This window comes from Nematolebias whitei, chromosome 17, assembly GCF_014905685.2.
Source record: "Nematolebias whitei isolate Nwh7 chromosome 17, NemWhi1, whole genome shotgun sequence".
In the NCBI taxonomy this organism is placed as follows: domain Eukaryota; kingdom Metazoa; phylum Chordata; class Actinopteri; order Cyprinodontiformes; family Rivulidae; genus Nematolebias; species Nematolebias whitei.
In genome coordinates, this window is record NC_056514.1 from 25,301,543 (window position 1) to 25,319,668 (window position 18,126).

At 37.4% G+C, this 18,126-nt stretch overlaps 2 protein-coding genes across 2 annotated transcripts in view; one reads left to right on the forward strand and one right to left on the reverse strand.

Annotated features, from left to right (window-relative positions):
- LOC119423484 (integrin alpha-M-like) overlaps nt 1–7,061 on the reverse strand; it is a 14,683-nt gene extending 7,622 nt beyond the window's left edge. Inside the window, exons 1-7 of the mRNA XM_037690880.1 lie at nt 7,025–7,061; nt 5,121–5,223; nt 4,857–4,954; nt 3,096–3,163; nt 2,843–2,957; nt 2,445–2,572; nt 1,586–1,728 (exon numbers count right to left, since the gene is read on the reverse strand). Of these exons, the coding sequence (XP_037546808.1) occupies nt 1,586–1,728; nt 2,445–2,572; nt 2,843–2,957; nt 3,096–3,163; nt 4,857–4,954; nt 5,121–5,223; nt 7,025–7,061 (692 nt within the window). The remainder of the gene's footprint in view (nt 1–1,585; nt 1,729–2,444; nt 2,573–2,842; nt 2,958–3,095; nt 3,164–4,856; nt 4,955–5,120; nt 5,224–7,024) is intronic.
- A 2,237-nt stretch (nt 7,062–9,298) lies between these two features.
- On the forward strand, nt 9,299–14,115 carry aldoab (aldolase a, fructose-bisphosphate, b). The gene is made up of 7 exons (XM_037690997.1): nt 9,299–9,424; nt 10,747–10,865; nt 11,974–12,240; nt 12,318–12,478; nt 13,026–13,284; nt 13,392–13,591; nt 13,691–14,115. The coding sequence occupies exons 2-7, from the start codon at nt 10,754–10,756 to the stop codon at nt 13,781–13,783; spliced, it is 1,092 nt and encodes a 363-aa protein (XP_037546925.1). The 5' UTR covers nt 9,299–9,424; nt 10,747–10,753; the 3' UTR covers nt 13,784–14,115.
- Nucleotides 14,116–18,126: the final 4,011 nt, after the last annotated feature.

The window sequence follows — 18,126 nt, forward strand, 5'->3', positions numbered from 1 at the left end:
ATATATATATATATATATATATATATATATATATATATACCGGATGTAGATTCTCAGAGAGCCTCGACATGTTATTCCAAGAGTTTAAATCAAAAGAACACGTTTTTATTAATTTTGTTTTTGCTTCACATTTTCTCAGTTAAAAACTTAAAGGTTTAGCATTTCAAGCTTTGTAGAATAAATTTTGAGCTCATAGACCAAAGCAGGTTAAAGACATTCTTCTAGACAGACTGCTCCCTTTGTGCACACTTGCGTCAGTTTTCACTCTCTTGCCTTGTTAATTATCCTTTCCTATACATTCATACGGTGGCTGTGAGGTGTAAATGAACAACATTTGAAAAAACAGAATTAAATTAAGCCAAAGTGGAAGAGGCCGGAATCACATTTGAAAGAAAGAAAAAAACAGAATCACATTTGATAAACTGGAGTTACATATGAACCAACGGAATTGCATTTGAAAAAAAATAATAATAATTACATTAAACAAAACCAGAAATGGTGGGAGGGTGTATTTTTATTTATTTTTACTTTATTAACAACATAAAACAGAACACCAGAACAATGTACAATACGCAGACAACAAAGGTACAGTTAGCAGGCTAGCCTTTAGCCTGTAGAAATGGAGAGTTATGTTTTGTTCAAGCTTAAAGAAGAAGATATGACGCTGGAAAAACTCAGCAGGATCTTTAAGGTAATTAAGTTTTGTTACTGGCACGGCATTAGTAATATTGTATAGATAACCATGATAATTTAAACGATAAAACACGATGCGATCCCCCAGATTTTTCAAACTATAAATAAATAGATTTGGCCACAAAATCGACAGCATGTGCTAGTTAGTGTGTGCATTGTTGTTTTATGTTGTTAATAAAGTATAAAAATAAAATACACTAAATACAAACCCCACTACTTCCGGTTTTGTTTAATGTAATTCCGTTTTTTCAAATGTAATTCTGTTTTTTCAATATATAATTTAGTTTTTTCCAAGTGTAATTTTGTTTTTTTAAATGTTGTTCATTTACACCTCACAGCTCATTCACCCTAATGGACTGCAAGCACAGAAATTGTATGTACATTTAAACTCACAGAATTACAGATGTACATAATCTCACAACATGCTCACACTGTAATTCTACTCTTCTCTTTAAAAAATGTTGCCACACTGAAATAAAAGAAAGTATGTTGTGTTCCTTTTTTTTAATCATTGCCAAAGTTTTCATTTCTCTGAGTTACATACATTTATAACACTGCGTCATGTATTATGATGATTTTCAAAAGTGTGAATAATTTTCAAAATGTTACAAAGCTGAGTTTTTAATGCTGACTGAAAATTATTGTGCTCCCACAGGAATGTGCTTTCCAAGACATAACGGTCCATCATTGTTTGTCATCTGTTTTAAGTCAGTGTTTATAAGTTATTCCTACTATTAAATAAATCTAACTGATAAGAAACACTGACACATCTTTCTCTGGTCATTTAGGTATAAGATGTAACTTCTTACAAAAATCATGAACACAGATTTCAACAACAGCTTACACATAAATCTGATTCACGTCTAGACATTTGCATCACAGAGATACTTACATAACCGTTTTGATGGCTGTAGCTGTGTTGGTTTTATTACTATGTTGTTTTATCTTGTCAATTTCCTCTTCCCAGGTTTCGGTGGGAAATGTATTGAAATCAAAATGAATCTCGGTTGTTAATGAAAACTGGGTGATGGAAAACTGCACAACAAAGAACATCAACAAAAATAAGTTAATATTGGAATTGAAATAGGCACCCTTTACGCAGGGACCAAATCTCCTTGCTTTCAAGGGAAAAGGGGTTTTTCTATTCCCTTCATCCCTAAGATACTCTCTTGCACCATCACCTATAGCTCCATGTCCCCAGTATAACTCTCCGACCACATCAGGATGCAGCTATAAGCTATAAAAAACTGCCACAATCCCACCATGGCTATCACATCTGAGTTGTTTTCATGACTTTATCATTATCGCAGTCTATAGGCATGAAACCAGGGTGGCCAGTCTTATATCAAATTCTTGATGCCCAACCAGGTTCAAGTGAGCCCCATTTATTCATATACTGTCACTTCCACCACGCTCCACACAGAACCACTGCTACCATGACAATAAACCTGCTTAGCCTTCAGAAGCTTTGTGAATGCTCAAACCATTGTTTATAGCTCACTTTGTTTTTAATACAGGCCTGAAAACCTCACCAAGGCTCAGCAAAGACCAGCCATGGTCTGGCTGATATTTTACAATGTAGCAGGCTCATCAACCAAAAGGGGACAAGTAACATGTGAACATGTTTATGTCACCTTCAATAATTTATGTATCTTCCATTTTCATATACAGTATCTACATAATAACAAAAACATAAGCCCATGTGTGTGTGTGTGTGTGTGTGTGTGTGTGTGTGTGTGTGGGTGCCTTACCTTTGCATCTTTCCCCCTGAATCCACGAATGAGTTTTTTCACAAAATCCTTCATTATTATAAAATCCTGTGCAGATACACTGCCTGAGCCGTCCAGCAGAAATGCAATGTCAGCTTCGTCTCGACACTCTGATTAAAAGAATCAGAGTTTAACAGAGAGGTATTCGTGTCTCAGCTGTTGTCAGCAGAATTTATTTTTAAATGAGTCCATTTTTCCCTGCCTTCACAGACTGTGGTTAGGTAGACTTTTTTTCACTCATTCTTCAACCTTTATTTAGACTTTATGAATAAATTATAGCAGCTCATTCCATATTTGCAATTATCAACAAAATAGTATACGATTTGTGAGAGTAGTGCATAATTGTACTGACTCTGCATTTAAAAAAATCAAATGTTTACCTTTAGTAGAATTTGGGAAAGACTTTCCATAGATATTCTGTTGATCTAACTCAAAGCACAAACCGTTGTACATGGTGATAGTTTTGCAGTCTTTAGGAATGCTTGGTCCACATAACTATAAAAAGAGCATCACATTTCACAAATAGGTTGATTTTTTTAATTATTCTTTAAACAAACAAGACTTTGCATCGTCTTGCTAGCAGACAGTTTACAACATCATTTTAGTTGCCATCTCTGCAGTTAATCAACTCACCAAAGTGTTTTGTGTTGCGGGGTCACTTGTCATTGCCAAACCAAGGGACATGGCCGGTGTCTTTTTCTCTGCAGAAATGTTTTGCATTTATTTGTTCAGTTATTGACTAAAACTATAAACAAAATGTAAAACTACAATGTTAAAAGTTAAGTAATCGTAATTGTGGCATTGACTGTAGACCTAGCATATAGACAAAAGCTAATTTAATCATTTTCCTTATCCCCTTGTTATAACTCCTGTGCTGCTGGCGTTAAAACACCTTTTGCTCACCTCTAGAACAAGTATTAACTTGTTTAAAATTTTGTCTTGGTGTATACATATATATGTATACAAGATATATTCTCTCTGTTGTGAATAGCAGTTTAACCTCTGGTGGGGTGCCAAAAGGTTTTAAGCATGCTGCTGTGAAACTCCAGCTGAAAAACAAAAACAGCCTTGGCACCTTGGTGGCATGGCTTAATTTGAACCGGATCCTGGCTGAACATGATCCGGGAACTCTTACTTTGACAGGGTGCGTTCCGGTAACTGTTTTCTTGGATCCGATAACTCTCAGGCTTGTTCATAATACAGTTATGAACAGATATGACTGCCTTGAATGAATAAAACTTATACTGGATATGTAAACGGAAAAAAATTACATAAACACTCATTTTAAACACAACAGCCACTTACGAGCATACAAGCTGCCCCTTCAAGTAGCATTTCCAACCATTTAAAAAAATCTCCGCCTCTAAAAGAGTGGTAGGGGTGAGCATCGAGCTAACCAGGCAATCGTATAGGGTGACTTCCATAGTCGTACGCAGGCATGAGCCCACAGGCAGCCACCTTGAACAGACGAAGGAGGCACAAGGAGGTTTCACATGTGGAGTTGGACAACAATGCGCAGGGACAGTGTTGGGCTCAGAACCGTCAAGTAAGGGGGAAGTGGGGTAGGATGCTTGACAGAAGTGGAGTGTTTACAATTGTAGGTAAACGTAAATGTTTAGCAACCCGTTAAAATACAACAAAATGCAGGAAATCGCATATACTTTATTCAAAATTATCTTCGGGAGAACCCCCAGACCCCACCCCTAGCCAGCCCACCCACTCTTTGCATTCTGGCATCAATCAGTTTACAAATTAAGCCCTGTTTGGCGGTGTCAAACTTTTAGGCCTGTCTCCAAACTCCTAATTTTTGTCTAAATTACTGTAAAAGAAAAAGGTTGTTCGCATTTAAAATGTTTGCTGGAAATACATTCAGTCTTGGAGGTTTTCCAGTCCAGCTTTTAAATCCATCACAGCACTTTGCATTGTTGAGGTGTTTAATGACCTCTCTGTAGCGATGGATTCCAGTGATTCTGTGCTTTTGTCCTGTTGGACGTTACATCTGCCTTTGACACCACAGATCATGAGATACTCATTTCTAGGCATGAGCAATGGATGGATATTATAGAATAAGCGCTTAAATAAATAGTTTAGGTCTCACCTAAAGGAGCTTTAAAAAATATGGAAAATATAATATTGTTATGAATTTATATCTTATTAAAGTCTTGCAACCTACTTTGATGAGTATGATTTTAGCTGAATATTTAGTGTTAAAAAATCTAAAAAAAAATTCACTTCAGTTATATAACGCATTCAAAATCCAGTAACAAACTGTGGACAATAAGCAAATACATAAATAGATAAACAAAAATGAAATCTTCATATGTCAAAACACTTTTCCTTTTAAAAAATGTTTGAACAACTTGTCAGGAAATTTACAAATCAAATGAATCCTACCTGGAAGAGGCAGAGGTTGGCATCCCTCAGTACTGCACTGAAATATTTCTCCTCTTTCATTGCTTGAAAATTGTTCAAGTGGAGCGCTGATGAGCAAACTGAGGAAACAAAACCAGACAAGCATTTGAGAGAGAGCACAGTCCTATATTGTCGATTAGAAAGCATGTTCATGAACTTATTGCAAGTTAGGTTAACAAGATTAAAAACAAAGAAACGCAAATAATTTTGTTGATTAACATTCTGTATATTAATGTTTTGACGCACTCTGTTGTTCTCTGCACCACCTGGTAGCCGAAACCTGCAGCAGAGTTACTCAAAGTCTTCCAAGCCACAGGATCAATGTTAAAACAAAGGCCAGCTTTAAACACTGAGGAATAAAAGAGAATATCCACATTACAAATTTTAAAGCAAAAATAGTAATAATATCTAAGGTATGAACAAAGAAATGTCAAACTAAGAATATATTAAACACCAACAGTAAAAAAAAAAACAATGCGCCAAACAACAGGAGCATGATATGATATATTATATATGAGATGATGGCAAGTTTATATGAAATCTAAATATGTACTATAATATTGTGTTTTCTGAATGAAAGTAGCATTAATTGAAGAAATGCATATCACCCGTCAATTTTTTCCAAAGTTTTAACCCTCTTGTCCATTGATCAAAAGGCCTTAGCTTTAAAACTGGAACATTTTGACTCAAGGGCAATCCGTTAGCACTGAGAGTTTGTGTTGGGAATGACTCTCAGCTACTAGCACACCAAATTTACTGGCAGTTGTAACCATATCTTGCTTGTGTTTGATAAGTTTGGTTAAGCAGGCAGCAATAATACAATATACAGAAGGTGTCATTTTTAGGTATTGCATGACAGTCTGCCACACTAGTTTTTTATTACCACTTTTAAAAAAACAAGCCACTATAAATATATATATATATATATATATATATATATATATATATATATGACTTTCTGTGTTGAAGTGTAATATTCCTTAGAAATTGTTGAAGAAAAACGATGTTTATAAAGCTTTCCCAAAATTGTCAGTTTTATCTCTTTAAAGCCTGACCCATCAAAAAATAGACAGACAATTCTATTTACTTTTCAAGCCGAGATGTTTATTAGGTCTATAAACAAAATCCACAAAAATAAATAAAATAGCTATATCATTTTCCATCCATCCATCTATTATCTTTTACCCACTTCTTCTATTTTGGGTCACGGGGGTCGCCGGTGCCCATGTCCAACTATCACTGTGCGAGAGGCAAGGGACACCCTGGACAGGTCTCCAGTCCATCACAGGGACACAAAGAGACAAACGAGACAAACAACCATTCACTTTCTCACTCACACCTAGAGACAATTTAGAGTTACCAATCAACCTAACATGCATGTTTTTTGGTCTGTGTGAGGAAACTGGAGTACCTGGAGAAAACCCACGCATGCACTGAGAGAACATGCAAACTCCACCCAGAAAGGCCCCTGGACCGGGATTTGAACCAGAGACCTGCTCGCTGAGAGGCAGCAGCTCTATCAGTTGTGCCGCCATATCATTTAGCTTAGGATAATTGTTTTGTATCATATCTGATATACAGGGCTGTTTGAGCAACATTTTGCTCACAACAAAAATAAATTTAGTTTTACAGTACATGTAAAAACTATAATTTATGTGAATATGTTATGACCTTATTCTAACACATGCTATCCATAGAGAAGTACAAAAAGCCTGTGGTCTGTGGGAAGCATTCACAGGAAGAGAGCATGTACTGTTCTGCATGTAAGGAACTGAAGAGCTCATAGTAATTTTGAATCTAAGATCTGATTTTAATTGTCTTATAGGTCTGGAGTCAAGTATGTAGTGCATTTCTAATATGAGTGCCACCGTGTTACTTTTTCTAAAGTGTCGATTTTAAATAATGCCAAGAGACTGATTAGATGTTCTTGTATTTAAACAGATGAATTCACAGAGGATAAGATGCACACAAATTCAAGTTGTTGTTGCTAATGCTTCAATACTTCATGCAAAATGCAGAAACACAAAATTGGAATTGCCCCCAAAAAGGGTGAAGGAAGTAGGGGGTAGTTAATGTACTACTCAATTGGCTCAAAAGTTTTTTAAATAAAATAATTTAAGACAAAGTAAAGAGATACAAGCTTTACTTACCTGACAAGAAAAGTGTCACAACAATTATCAAGTTCATTGTGTTCCTCCCATGAAAAGTAAAGGAAAATAAGAAATCCTCTCTGATTAAACTGATTTACACAGAAACAGTGTGAGACTCTTCATCCACATGAGAGTGTGAAGGAGGAGCTGTTGAAAGTGAAGCGCATACACCATGAGAGAGCAGCTCAGAGCTTACAGACGAAATGTAGGAGTTACACTTGGAGACGCTTTGAATCTCTGACATGAAACTTTTTTGTGGTTGTTCTGTAAAAAAAACAGAAGAGAATGAAGCACAAACAATTGTTGCAACAATGATTGTAGTCTTGAGTATTTAATTGCTCACAGCACGCCAACGTAGACATGAATCTGTCTTCCATATGTGCAGCTGCAGAAAAACATTGATTGTTACTCCTGTATTCTTCCATGACCTTTCTCTTTGAAGCAACTCATTTCAAGTGCAGCTTAATCTTAGTAATGCAAGACAGGAAACTCTAATTTTTGTATTACTTTTGTATTTATTATCATGTAAAGCCTTATGAGGAAATGCCACCATCAGCATTTCATGATAAGTAGGCCTCCTGGGGGAGAAAAGCTCTTCTGAAGTTTAAACTAGAACATTGTTTCTGGTTAAAGGAGTGAGGTAAAGATGCTTCATCAGCTTTTACATTACATGATGTACTAAGTCCCTCCGACTTTGGTCAAATTCAGTGTAACTGCTGAAATAACCAGATTATCCATTGTACATTTGATCATATTCCTCGTATATATGTGCAACAAAAAGAACAATGCTTTGTGTTTGCATGCTTGGAAACATAGGCATGACACAATAACATTATATTGATAAATGCTGTTACATCTGATTAAAAAAAAAAAAAAAAAGTAGGAAGTTCCAGACAGACAGAAATACTCATCAAGCCGTATTTTTTTTTCTCATGTAGAAAATTTGTGAAATCACACTTTAAAAAAAGTCTGTTCACCAAAATTGTAGACACTGTCACAAAATAGATTTACACACGTTTTCTCAAGATAGTTCAAACTGTGGTGGAGGTGTGGGGGAGGAAACTCAGAAAATTTCAAAAGTCGCCAGTTTCACTTTTCACAAAGGACGACTCAAAGTCAAAAGAAACATTTCTCCTTTTCTTATACTACCTTTGAATTGTCTCATCTCATGTGTTTCAGTGTGAGGATTCTATAATGTACAACTGTATAATGAGCTATACTGTGTTGATTATTTTAAATACTTCAAATGTTAAAGAAGTGCTCGAATGAGAAATGTTTCTGGTGTAACTGGTTAGGTAGATGTGTTGTGTAGTTTGGCATTTTCCTTAGACTGAATTTGCTGGATCGTTGTAGCATGAGACCAAACAAAAAAAAAAACCACAGCTGTACTTTCATCACGTCATGTGACCTAAAGATAAAACTCCATCCTGTGTGCCTCACATTGTAGAGACATCTCTGCATTTTGTCTCATTCAAGCCACAGCATCTGTTCAGGAAGCAAACCTCTTCTGATAAACTTCACTTTCTTTTGTCAGCAAAACCCAAGCTCCGGTGCTCCTGCCACCTCCTCATCTATTCAAACATGTAACTGGCCTGAGTGAGTGTAAAATAAACTGTTGGAAAATGTCCATCATGGCTATGTGTGTGCAACGTAGGCTTCATGCCAGACTTGCCGGTTAAACCTCTTCCTGCCAAGCAAGGACAACCAAGAAAGGTTAGGAGAAGGTCAAAGATCAAAGCGTGGTGTCTTCTATGTTCAGGTTGTCACATGCTCCACGAGCTCCTGTGTAAGTGTGTGTGTGTGTGTGTGTGTGTGGGGGGGGGGGGGTGCTATAAGATAAAACCCAAACCAAGGTCATCTTCCTACACATAGATTGTTTGCTACTTGATGCAGCAAATTGACTGCAGCTAAGCAATTACAGTGCATCGTAAAAATATCCTAAAACTAACATGATGCAGAAGTGTGACTAAAAGATCATGTTTTATTTAAAGGTGATGGAGAGAACACCATTGTGAGTTTGAAGCTTATTATCAAATCTTGTTTTGTATTCTGGATCATATCTGAAGCGTCTCATCATTGTATACTATTCTCTATACAGCAGTCCTGATTGTCCTTTTTCCTATGCAACCGGGCCCCATTTGTTGCATTCCCTGCCATTCACTGAAATGCTCTTTGCCCTTTCAGTGGCTGCTCACTAACATATTACTCCAGCCCAAGCCCTGCTGAATGTCACAAGCCGTCTCTGGTTGCGTCCTGATCTTTTTATAGCTGGGCAGCTGAAATGTGAGGGGTCACTATGGGAGGATAAATACAAGGGCCAGCACACAGGAGAGGTGTCGCAGCCGAAGATCGGATCTCCTACCTCCCTGTCTTGTCTCCGCTCTCCTCTCAGACTCAAAGGTAAAAAAAAAAAAAAAAAGCAGAAAACTGCTGTGCAATATATGCTACGCTTTAAATGGATTTGTGTGCTACTCTTTAAATATCTTGTTTATGTAAAAGCATGTAGAGCATGCAACCGCAGACACATAAATAAGGCAGAGGAAATGTTTTTATTTTTATAAACTCTGAAAACCACTTCTTGTTACTGACAAGCTGACACTTTATCAGATCACACGAAACCCACCATGCACGCCACGAAGGACTGACTGCATATTTCATTTCTTTGTTCCACTTAAACAAAACTTCAGAGTGGGTTTGTTTAATATCTCTGAAGTAATTTGCTTGAATGAAAAATGTCGTTCAGTTTTACATATTTTTGTGTTTAATACAAGATCCTGCCTGACCTATAGTATACCTGCCAGTTTACTAGTTTTTGTAACTGAGTGACCACATCTATATATTAAAAGACCCTGCCTAACCATTACCAGTTTACTAGCTGTTGTAACTGAGTTTTTGATCTCATCTACAGCTTATTAAAAGCTGTTGCAAAACAACTTGTTTCCATGATTAGTGTGGGCTGAGGGTGACTCAAAAGTCTGACAAAGTTCTAACTCCACATGGTCTATCAGAACTGTTGTATGGTGATCCTCCTGCAGAGTAACATGGTTACTGTGCAAGTGTTTTATTGCTCTCAGCTGAAATACTTTGTGCAATGCACCAGTGCATGGTTTAAATTTAGTGCAACCTATTCATAGGGCAAGCACAAAAGGAAAGAATGGAGTGGGCAATAAGGAAAGGAGCAGTGAGGGTCATGGGGAAAGTTTTGTGAGGTTAAATTTTTAGTTTTTTACTGGGTTTTATTAATAATGTATTTATTTTATAATATATGATATTATGTATAATAACAAAATGGAATAGTTCAGCCACATGACTGCCCTCATTGCCATCATATACTGTATATTGAAGGCAGGGCAGCAGACACAGGTGGCAGAGAAAGTCCCTTGAGCCACAGCATGTTTCAGTATATATGCTTTATGAACCTCAGCTGCTGTTACAACTGCATTAAATACAATCACACAGCTAGAGCTTGGGGTAGTCTCAGTTCTCAACAGAGCTTAAGCAGAAAGGAAAACTATTTGGCAAAAAAAAAAAATCACCACTTCCTTTCTACAGTCTTGCCCTCCTTTCATCTAACATTTTCCCACGTATATACTGAAGGAAACCAAAACCTCAAGAGCTAAACGTACAACTTTGCAGTTTCGTTGAACTTTTCCCCCTGTCAAACTGGGGCACTGAGTCTGTCTCCGTCACAGGATGAATTTGTCTCTTCTTCTTCTATACAGAGTCAAGATGCCTCACGCATACCCCTTCCTATCTCCTGATCAGAAGAAGGAGCTCAGTGACATTGCACACAAGATTGTTGCTACCGGCAAGGGAATCCTTGCTGCAGATGAGTCCACTGGTAAGTAGGTCATTTAGGATAGTCAACGCTAATCAGTGTAATAAGAATCACATGTTAAACTTTGAATAACAAAACCAAGAAGACATCTATTTAAGGCAAAAGCAATTTAATAATTGTTACTCCTGAACAATTTGGTTGATGCCCCAGTCTCTTTCCTGCATTACCATGAAAATAAATAATAGCAATGGCATTGAAACAGACCTCACCAAACATTGTCCATCTGTCCTGAACTCTACTTTTGACCAATCATCTGACCAATAAAGACACTGTAGGCCTTTCAGTATGGGCACATAAGAAGCACAAGACCTAAGATGAAGCTTTTTAGCTTAAAGGAGACATAAGGTGCATCAAAAATAGCATTTTGGCATAAATTTACCTAATATCACAATAAAACCAGGAACCTTTGAATAAAAACTAGCAAAACTGTATTTTCTGCAAAAATGCAGCATAAATGCTGAGTGCCGAATGATTTTGCTGAAATTTGCTAAAATAAAAATAAAAAATTGAAGCTGGCTTTTTAGCGCTAAAAGAAGCTGGTTAAAAACTAAAATAATCAAAATGCCAGCTAAAACCTAACAATATTTCAACAGTAGCTAAAAACCAAGAGTCGCAAAAGACTAGCTAAAATTAGCAAAAGCTTAGCTAGAAGCTGGCAATAACAGAGCACTATCTAAAAGAATAAAACAATTATAAAAGAAGGCTAAAGTAGATCAAATATGCTGAAGCAGATTTCAAAGAGAACAATGTAGTAATTAGTAATTAAAGATCGCAGTGTTTTTCTATGGGAAATGTAGTTGTAAATAAAGTTGGATATTTTGAATGGTACAATGGTGACTCTGGAACAAGCCAAAGATGATGGATGATGTATGGATGTATGGATGGATGTATAGATGGATGGATGGATGGATGGATGGATGGATGGATGGATGGATGGATGGATGGATGGATGGATGGATGGATGGATGGATGGATAAAAGTGACATGAAACATTATATATATTATAATTAAGCTGACGCTGTGGACACTTTAAATTAGATTTGTTTTTTGTTTTTTTCAGAAAATACATTACATTGTTTCAGGATGTCTGATTATTTTTATTAATCCACAGGAAGTGTGGCCAAGCGCTTCCAGAGCATCAATGCTGAGAACACCGAGGAGAACAGGAGGCTGTACCGCCAGCTCCTCTTCACTGCTGACGACCGCATCGTGCCTTGCATTGGTGGCGTCATCCTTTTCCACGAGACCATGTACCAAAAGACCGATGATGGCAAACCCTTCCCACAGTACCTCAAAGAAAGAGGCATGGTGGTTGGCATCAAGGTCGACAAGGGTGTTGTCCCCCTAGCTGGAACAAACGGCGAGACAACTACCCAGGGTGAGCAAAGACAAATGATGCATCACCAACTGTTAGCACATTTGTCAAACTGTTCTGACATCTTTTCTTTTCCACAGGTCTTGACGGACTGTATGAGCGTTGTGCACAGTACAAGAAGGACGGTGCTGACTTCGCCAAATGGCGTTGTGTTCTGAAGATCACCCCTACCACTCCCTCAAAACTGGCCATTCTTGAGAATGCCAATGTCCTGGCTCGCTATGCCAGCATTTGCCAGATGGTGAGCCACCTCAGTCAGATTGTTAAATAAGTGTGTTTTGTTTGTTCCTGGTTTTAAACCTCCTGGTAAGGAGGATTTGAATAGAAAATATATCATTTCCATTTATTCTGTTTTTGCTTAATTATAACAGAAAAGTATCATTTTAAAATAAATTTGGTTGTTAAAATTGCTGCTCGAATTTGCTATACCAGGAAACAGCTGCTTTTCTTTAACATGGCGTGAGCTTTTGGTATCAGTCCACCCATTTACTCACTTCCTAGTGGTTTGGGTGGAACATATTTGTTGTGTTCACACTCAGTAAGCAAGTACGTGCAAGTATTTCTGGAAGGACTTATTATTGTACATCTGCTATGTGAACTGGACTAAATCAGAAGAGTTATATAGTTAGAATGTAAGAACTTTGTTTAAAATTAGAATGCCTTTTTTTCCTTTACCAACAGAACATTCTGAAATTAAGACATGTACTGTAAAAAACATATTCCCACTGTGATGCTATGTTTGTTACAAACATCATCCCTTTGACTCGTTTTGTTTCTGCCTTCCTCAGCACGGCATCGTTCCCATTGTCGAGCCTGAGATTCTTCCTGATGGTGACCACGACCTGAAGCGTTGCCAGTACATCACTGAGAAGGTCCTGGCTGCCGTCTACAAAGCCCTGTCCGACCACCATGTCTACCTGGAGGGGACCTTGCTCAAACCCAACATGGTTACCGCCGGACACTCCTGCTCACACAAGTACAGCAACCAGGAGATTGCCATGGCAACTGTTACAGCCCTGCGCCGCACCGTGCCCCCTGCAGTCCCTGGTAATTTGAACCCACAATCTTTCTGGCATGCACACAGTAATTCACACAACAAGACTTAGTAGTCATGAGAAGTGCACCGCTAAACTTTCTTTCTTTTTGATGCACAGGAATCACCTTCCTGTCTGGTGGCCAGAGTGAGGAGGAGGCCTCCGTCAATCTAAATGCCATGAACCAGTGCCCTTTGCACAGGCCTTGGGCTCTGACCTTCTCGTATGGCCGTGCCCTGCAGGCCTCCGCCCTGAAAGCCTGGGGAGGCAAGAAGGAGAATGGAAAGGCTTGCCAAGAAGAGTTTGTCAAGAGAGCTCTGGTATGTATGCATATGAAGTAAAAATAATTAGCATTAACACTATTTCTTGAATTTTTTGACACATTCATTAATTATTATTATGTTTTTCTCCTCTTGTAGGCTAACAGCCTGGCCTGCCAGGGTAAATATGTTTCTTCTGGAGCCAGCGCTGCAGGTGGAGACTCACTGTTTGTGGCTAATCATGCCTATTAAACAGTGACACCCTTTTCACCTTCCGCTCCGACTGTGCATCATCATAGAAAAAGAGCATGTCTCTTATAAAGCAGAGTCTAAACAAAGTCTTTGTCCTCCACTTGTAACAGCAACATTACTTTTTAACACCTTGGCAGAAAGAGAAAGAAGTGAAAACTCTGAATTTAGAGGTTGATGAAAAACGTTTGACGCCATTCCCTTGCCTTTTATTTTTGAACACCTTTTTGTACAGGTGAAGATTCCCAATTTGTTTTTACACAACTTAGTTTTTTTGTTTGCTTTCAACAAGTGCAGAATGTAACTGGTGCGAATAAATAAAAGTTTATACCCAAGTGTGCTGTTTTACTTCCTTTTCAGCAGAACTATTTCACTTCTTATTGCTCAATGTTTTTAAGGTCACATGAAACCAGCAGTGACAAACTGCTCTCTTGTCTGTGAGCTGTATGGTGTGGTATGGTGATAGAAAAGGCATTAGGCAAAAGCAACATTTTTATTCTAAACAAATACATTTACAGAGCCATTTGCATTCACAGAACCTTACGCAAAAACTAAAAGAAGTAGTATTTGCTACAAATAACTAAGGATTAAGGATGTAAAACAAAAATGTACCAACACACAAAGACAATTCATATGTAAAAATACCCAAACTATATTTTAAAGTACATATGTCTTTCCTCTCCCTTCACCCAATCAGGGTTTAAATTTAAAATAAAAACTTCCCAAGAGATTTAAAAAACTATATCTAGTAACACCGAGTCAGAGGGTGAGAGCTAACATTTCGATGCATCAGATATGAGGCACACAACAAATGCTCTGTCCATTTTAGTCCCAGCAGCCTCTCACCAGAATGTGACCTTCTGTTTGTCACCATCTAAACTTGGAAACGGGTTGTGTTTAATAATAGACTCGCCTTAGGGACATCTGGGGTTAAAAACTTGTGTTCTCTCTGGGTTCCTTATCAGTAAGTGCTAACATTTCATAATCAGGATAATAAAAGTTTTGGGTAGAAAAGCAAAGAGCAAAAATAATAATACAAAGCTATAAGTAGCTAATTCTAAGTTAAAGTTAGACTAACATTTTAAGCTAAAAAGTGCCAATTAAAGTATAAATCTTTTTTTTTTTAAGTAGAATCCAACAGAAAACAACCTGAAGATAAATTAACTGTTAAGAAGTAGGTAATTTTTAATATATTAACAAATAATTTGGTAACAATTAGTACATCAAAATCAGTCAAATGACTATGATAACCTTCTTCATGAGTATTTGTCATAACTTACTAAGTTAGGTGGATGAAAAGAGGTGTTGAAGTCAGAACCCACAGGCCCATATCTGAAGCCATGAACATTTAAGAAAGCAATCTTGAAAGTAAATGATTGATCAATAAATAAATGTTTGTGGGTGTGTTGATTGAAGTAAAGATTTTGTGTCGATGTTGAAACAATTAAATGTTTTTATGATGTTTTTGTTAACAAAAGATCCTTTTTAATCTATTTTGTGATCAAAAAGAAGTAACTGAGAGTTTTGTAAGTTTATACCTATTGTATCTTTTAGTATTTTTTTTACATTTGAGATTAAACGTTCAGAGTTATGAAACAGTGATTGTCGGATAAATGCAGCGAACAGAAGGTTCACAGTATATGCATATGTAATAAACAGCTATGTGTGCATATTGAACTTTTACTCCAGATTTATATAGCTGAACAGATGACTTCTTAGCTTTATATTCAGATATTTACTGTGGACATGCACCATCATTAACTCTGTAAGGCAGTATTTATAACCGGCTGTAACTCGAGTCATCTATTCATCATGAGTGGGTTAAATTCTCAGCTTCCACAGCCTACATAATAAAAAAAAAACTTTGGTTGAAATACTTATTACCTGCTACATTGTTTGTCACAAACAAGTTGCATTATCTGCACAGCTCTGCTCTGTCCTGTGGTGTGTGGTTTTCATTTAGGTCTCGTTCTCAAGTTTCTTTGTTTAAAACAGGTCTCTCTTGTAAATGATTCCTCGTGACTCAATGGAACTAACATGTACAACTAAATGAAACTGAATGAATTAAAAATGTCAACATTTTCACAAGCGTACAGAACGTACACTTTTGGAAGACTCCCCTCAAAAGCATAAGTGAAATGTTGACTGCCATGAAACAATGCTATACTAAACTAAGCTGTGATATCACCCTTAAGTAAGAGGGAATGTGACGTTTGCACATGATTTGGATCTTGAACAGCTCTCTACAACGAACGATAAGAACCGAGTTGAGACAGTAAAGAACCATGTCTATCTTTAATATTTTCCTTCTCAAGCAGACAGCTCCTCCTTCACCTTTTCAATGAGACAAAGAATAGGCAAAAGGGAGGAATGAAGCAGGTTAGAAAAGGAGGAGAAGTTATGCTTGACAAGCATGTGGCACAGCTCTTGCGACAGGTGTTCGTCATCAAGTACGCCATACGTGATGACGTATAATCATGCATAATGATGTCACTCAGTCAAAAATGAATGGCTCTATGATACAAATGGATTGTCAAGATCTGGCTCCCTTCAGAGAGCCATCTCTCAAGCCTTTCAAGTAGTGGTGGGGGGATCGATCAAATATTGATAATATCGATAGCAACATTGACACTGATCAATACCAGTGTAATGAGATTGATACATTAGCTTCAATTTCTCTCCTGTGACATGCACTGCTGCGGTTTCATCAAAGATGCGAGGCGACTGTGTAAGTGCCACTCCTGTCACAGCACAGAGCAGGCAACTTCGCTCCGCCCCTACCCACAGTGTTTTCGCCCCTACCCACAGTGTTTTGATGTTACACCATCACGTGACTCAGCGGCACCAGACAAGCAAGCAGGCCCGACCCAGCAGCAGCGCCGAGACGGAGCAGAGAAATGACAAGAGAGGAAGAGGAGCGCTATGTGGCTATATTTTCAGGCTGAAAATGAAACAACGGCAAGCTGTTTAATTTGTAAAAAGGCTGTAAGATACAGTGGTAACACAACAAATTTATACAAGCGCATAAAAAATCACGTGGAAGAATGATCCAAAAGAAAAATCACAAAACACTTAAACGTCATCAAAATTCAACCATACTGGACCTGTATTTACTTGGTATTGGATCGATATCAAATTTTGCTGTATTGCATACCTCTACTTCAAAATGTTTTCCTGGTTTTTTTTCCATTCAACTTTTTTTTATACAGCCTAGTCTTATTAAGCCATAAGGCCTCATTTACAAGAGGGACCTGTTCCAGACAGAACATATAAAAAACAGACAGCAATAACGGAAATCAATGTCAATAGACTACTGTAAAACAAATACTGACATTTATATGCCAGGAACAATCTCTGGCTCATGGTGTCAGTTTACAGCCAGTAACAGACTTAAGCATGATGCCAAACCAAACCTGAACAGGAACCTATTTACACACTCAGAAACTTTGTAAACTGTCAGAAATATTGCACACAGAATTCCCACAAGACTACCCAGAATCCTTTGCAGTGCACACAGCTTTTTGAGACAAGACTCTCTCACATAGAGAAAACTTGGTGAGTTTGGGGGAAATAAAACAAAGTTAAACGGATCCACACATCTTTGCTTTAATCTAGGGCATACGAATATTTGTCTTAAGAATGTAAAAAAAAAACAGATTACAGATTTAAAACAGACTAAAACCAGATTTATTACCGGGGTAATGTTGATGATGATACACAGTAACTTTGTAGTTAGTTTTTAAAAATAGTTAACCACAAAGATTGCTAAATTGCTATAATGACTTAATTCATTATAGTAAATGACACAGTGGAAATATCCCACACGCTTTTAATGCATCACGCTCCACTTCAACCCAGCTGAGTTGTGCTCCGCCTCTGTTGGTCCCACTCGAAGCTGTGTCTGAGTGGGTCGTGAATGTTTCACGTGTGATTCATAAACCGTTAGAGGAAGGACTGTCTGTGCAGCCAGTTCACTGAACTGTCTTTTCTATGAGCCCATAACTTATCTCAATCCAATTTTCTCACTGTAACTTGTGTTTGTTGAATTTTTTAACAGCTGATAGAATAACAATGTGTGAGGGGGAATAAAGCATCATTCCACTCTGCTGCCTTTTACACTGTTTGAGTCATTTCCACTTGACAAGTAGGACACTGCTGTTTAATTTTGTTGCAGCGTCACTTACTCTTTTGTTTTGTTTGTTTGCTTTTATCTGAGTTGTTTACTGTGACGTAACATTAGTTTTGGAGTATTTTTTTATTAATATTTATTTCGAAATATCAAAATTTAATTATATTTTTAAAAATATATTTTTTTTTTTTTTTTTTTTTTTTTTTTTTTTTTTTTT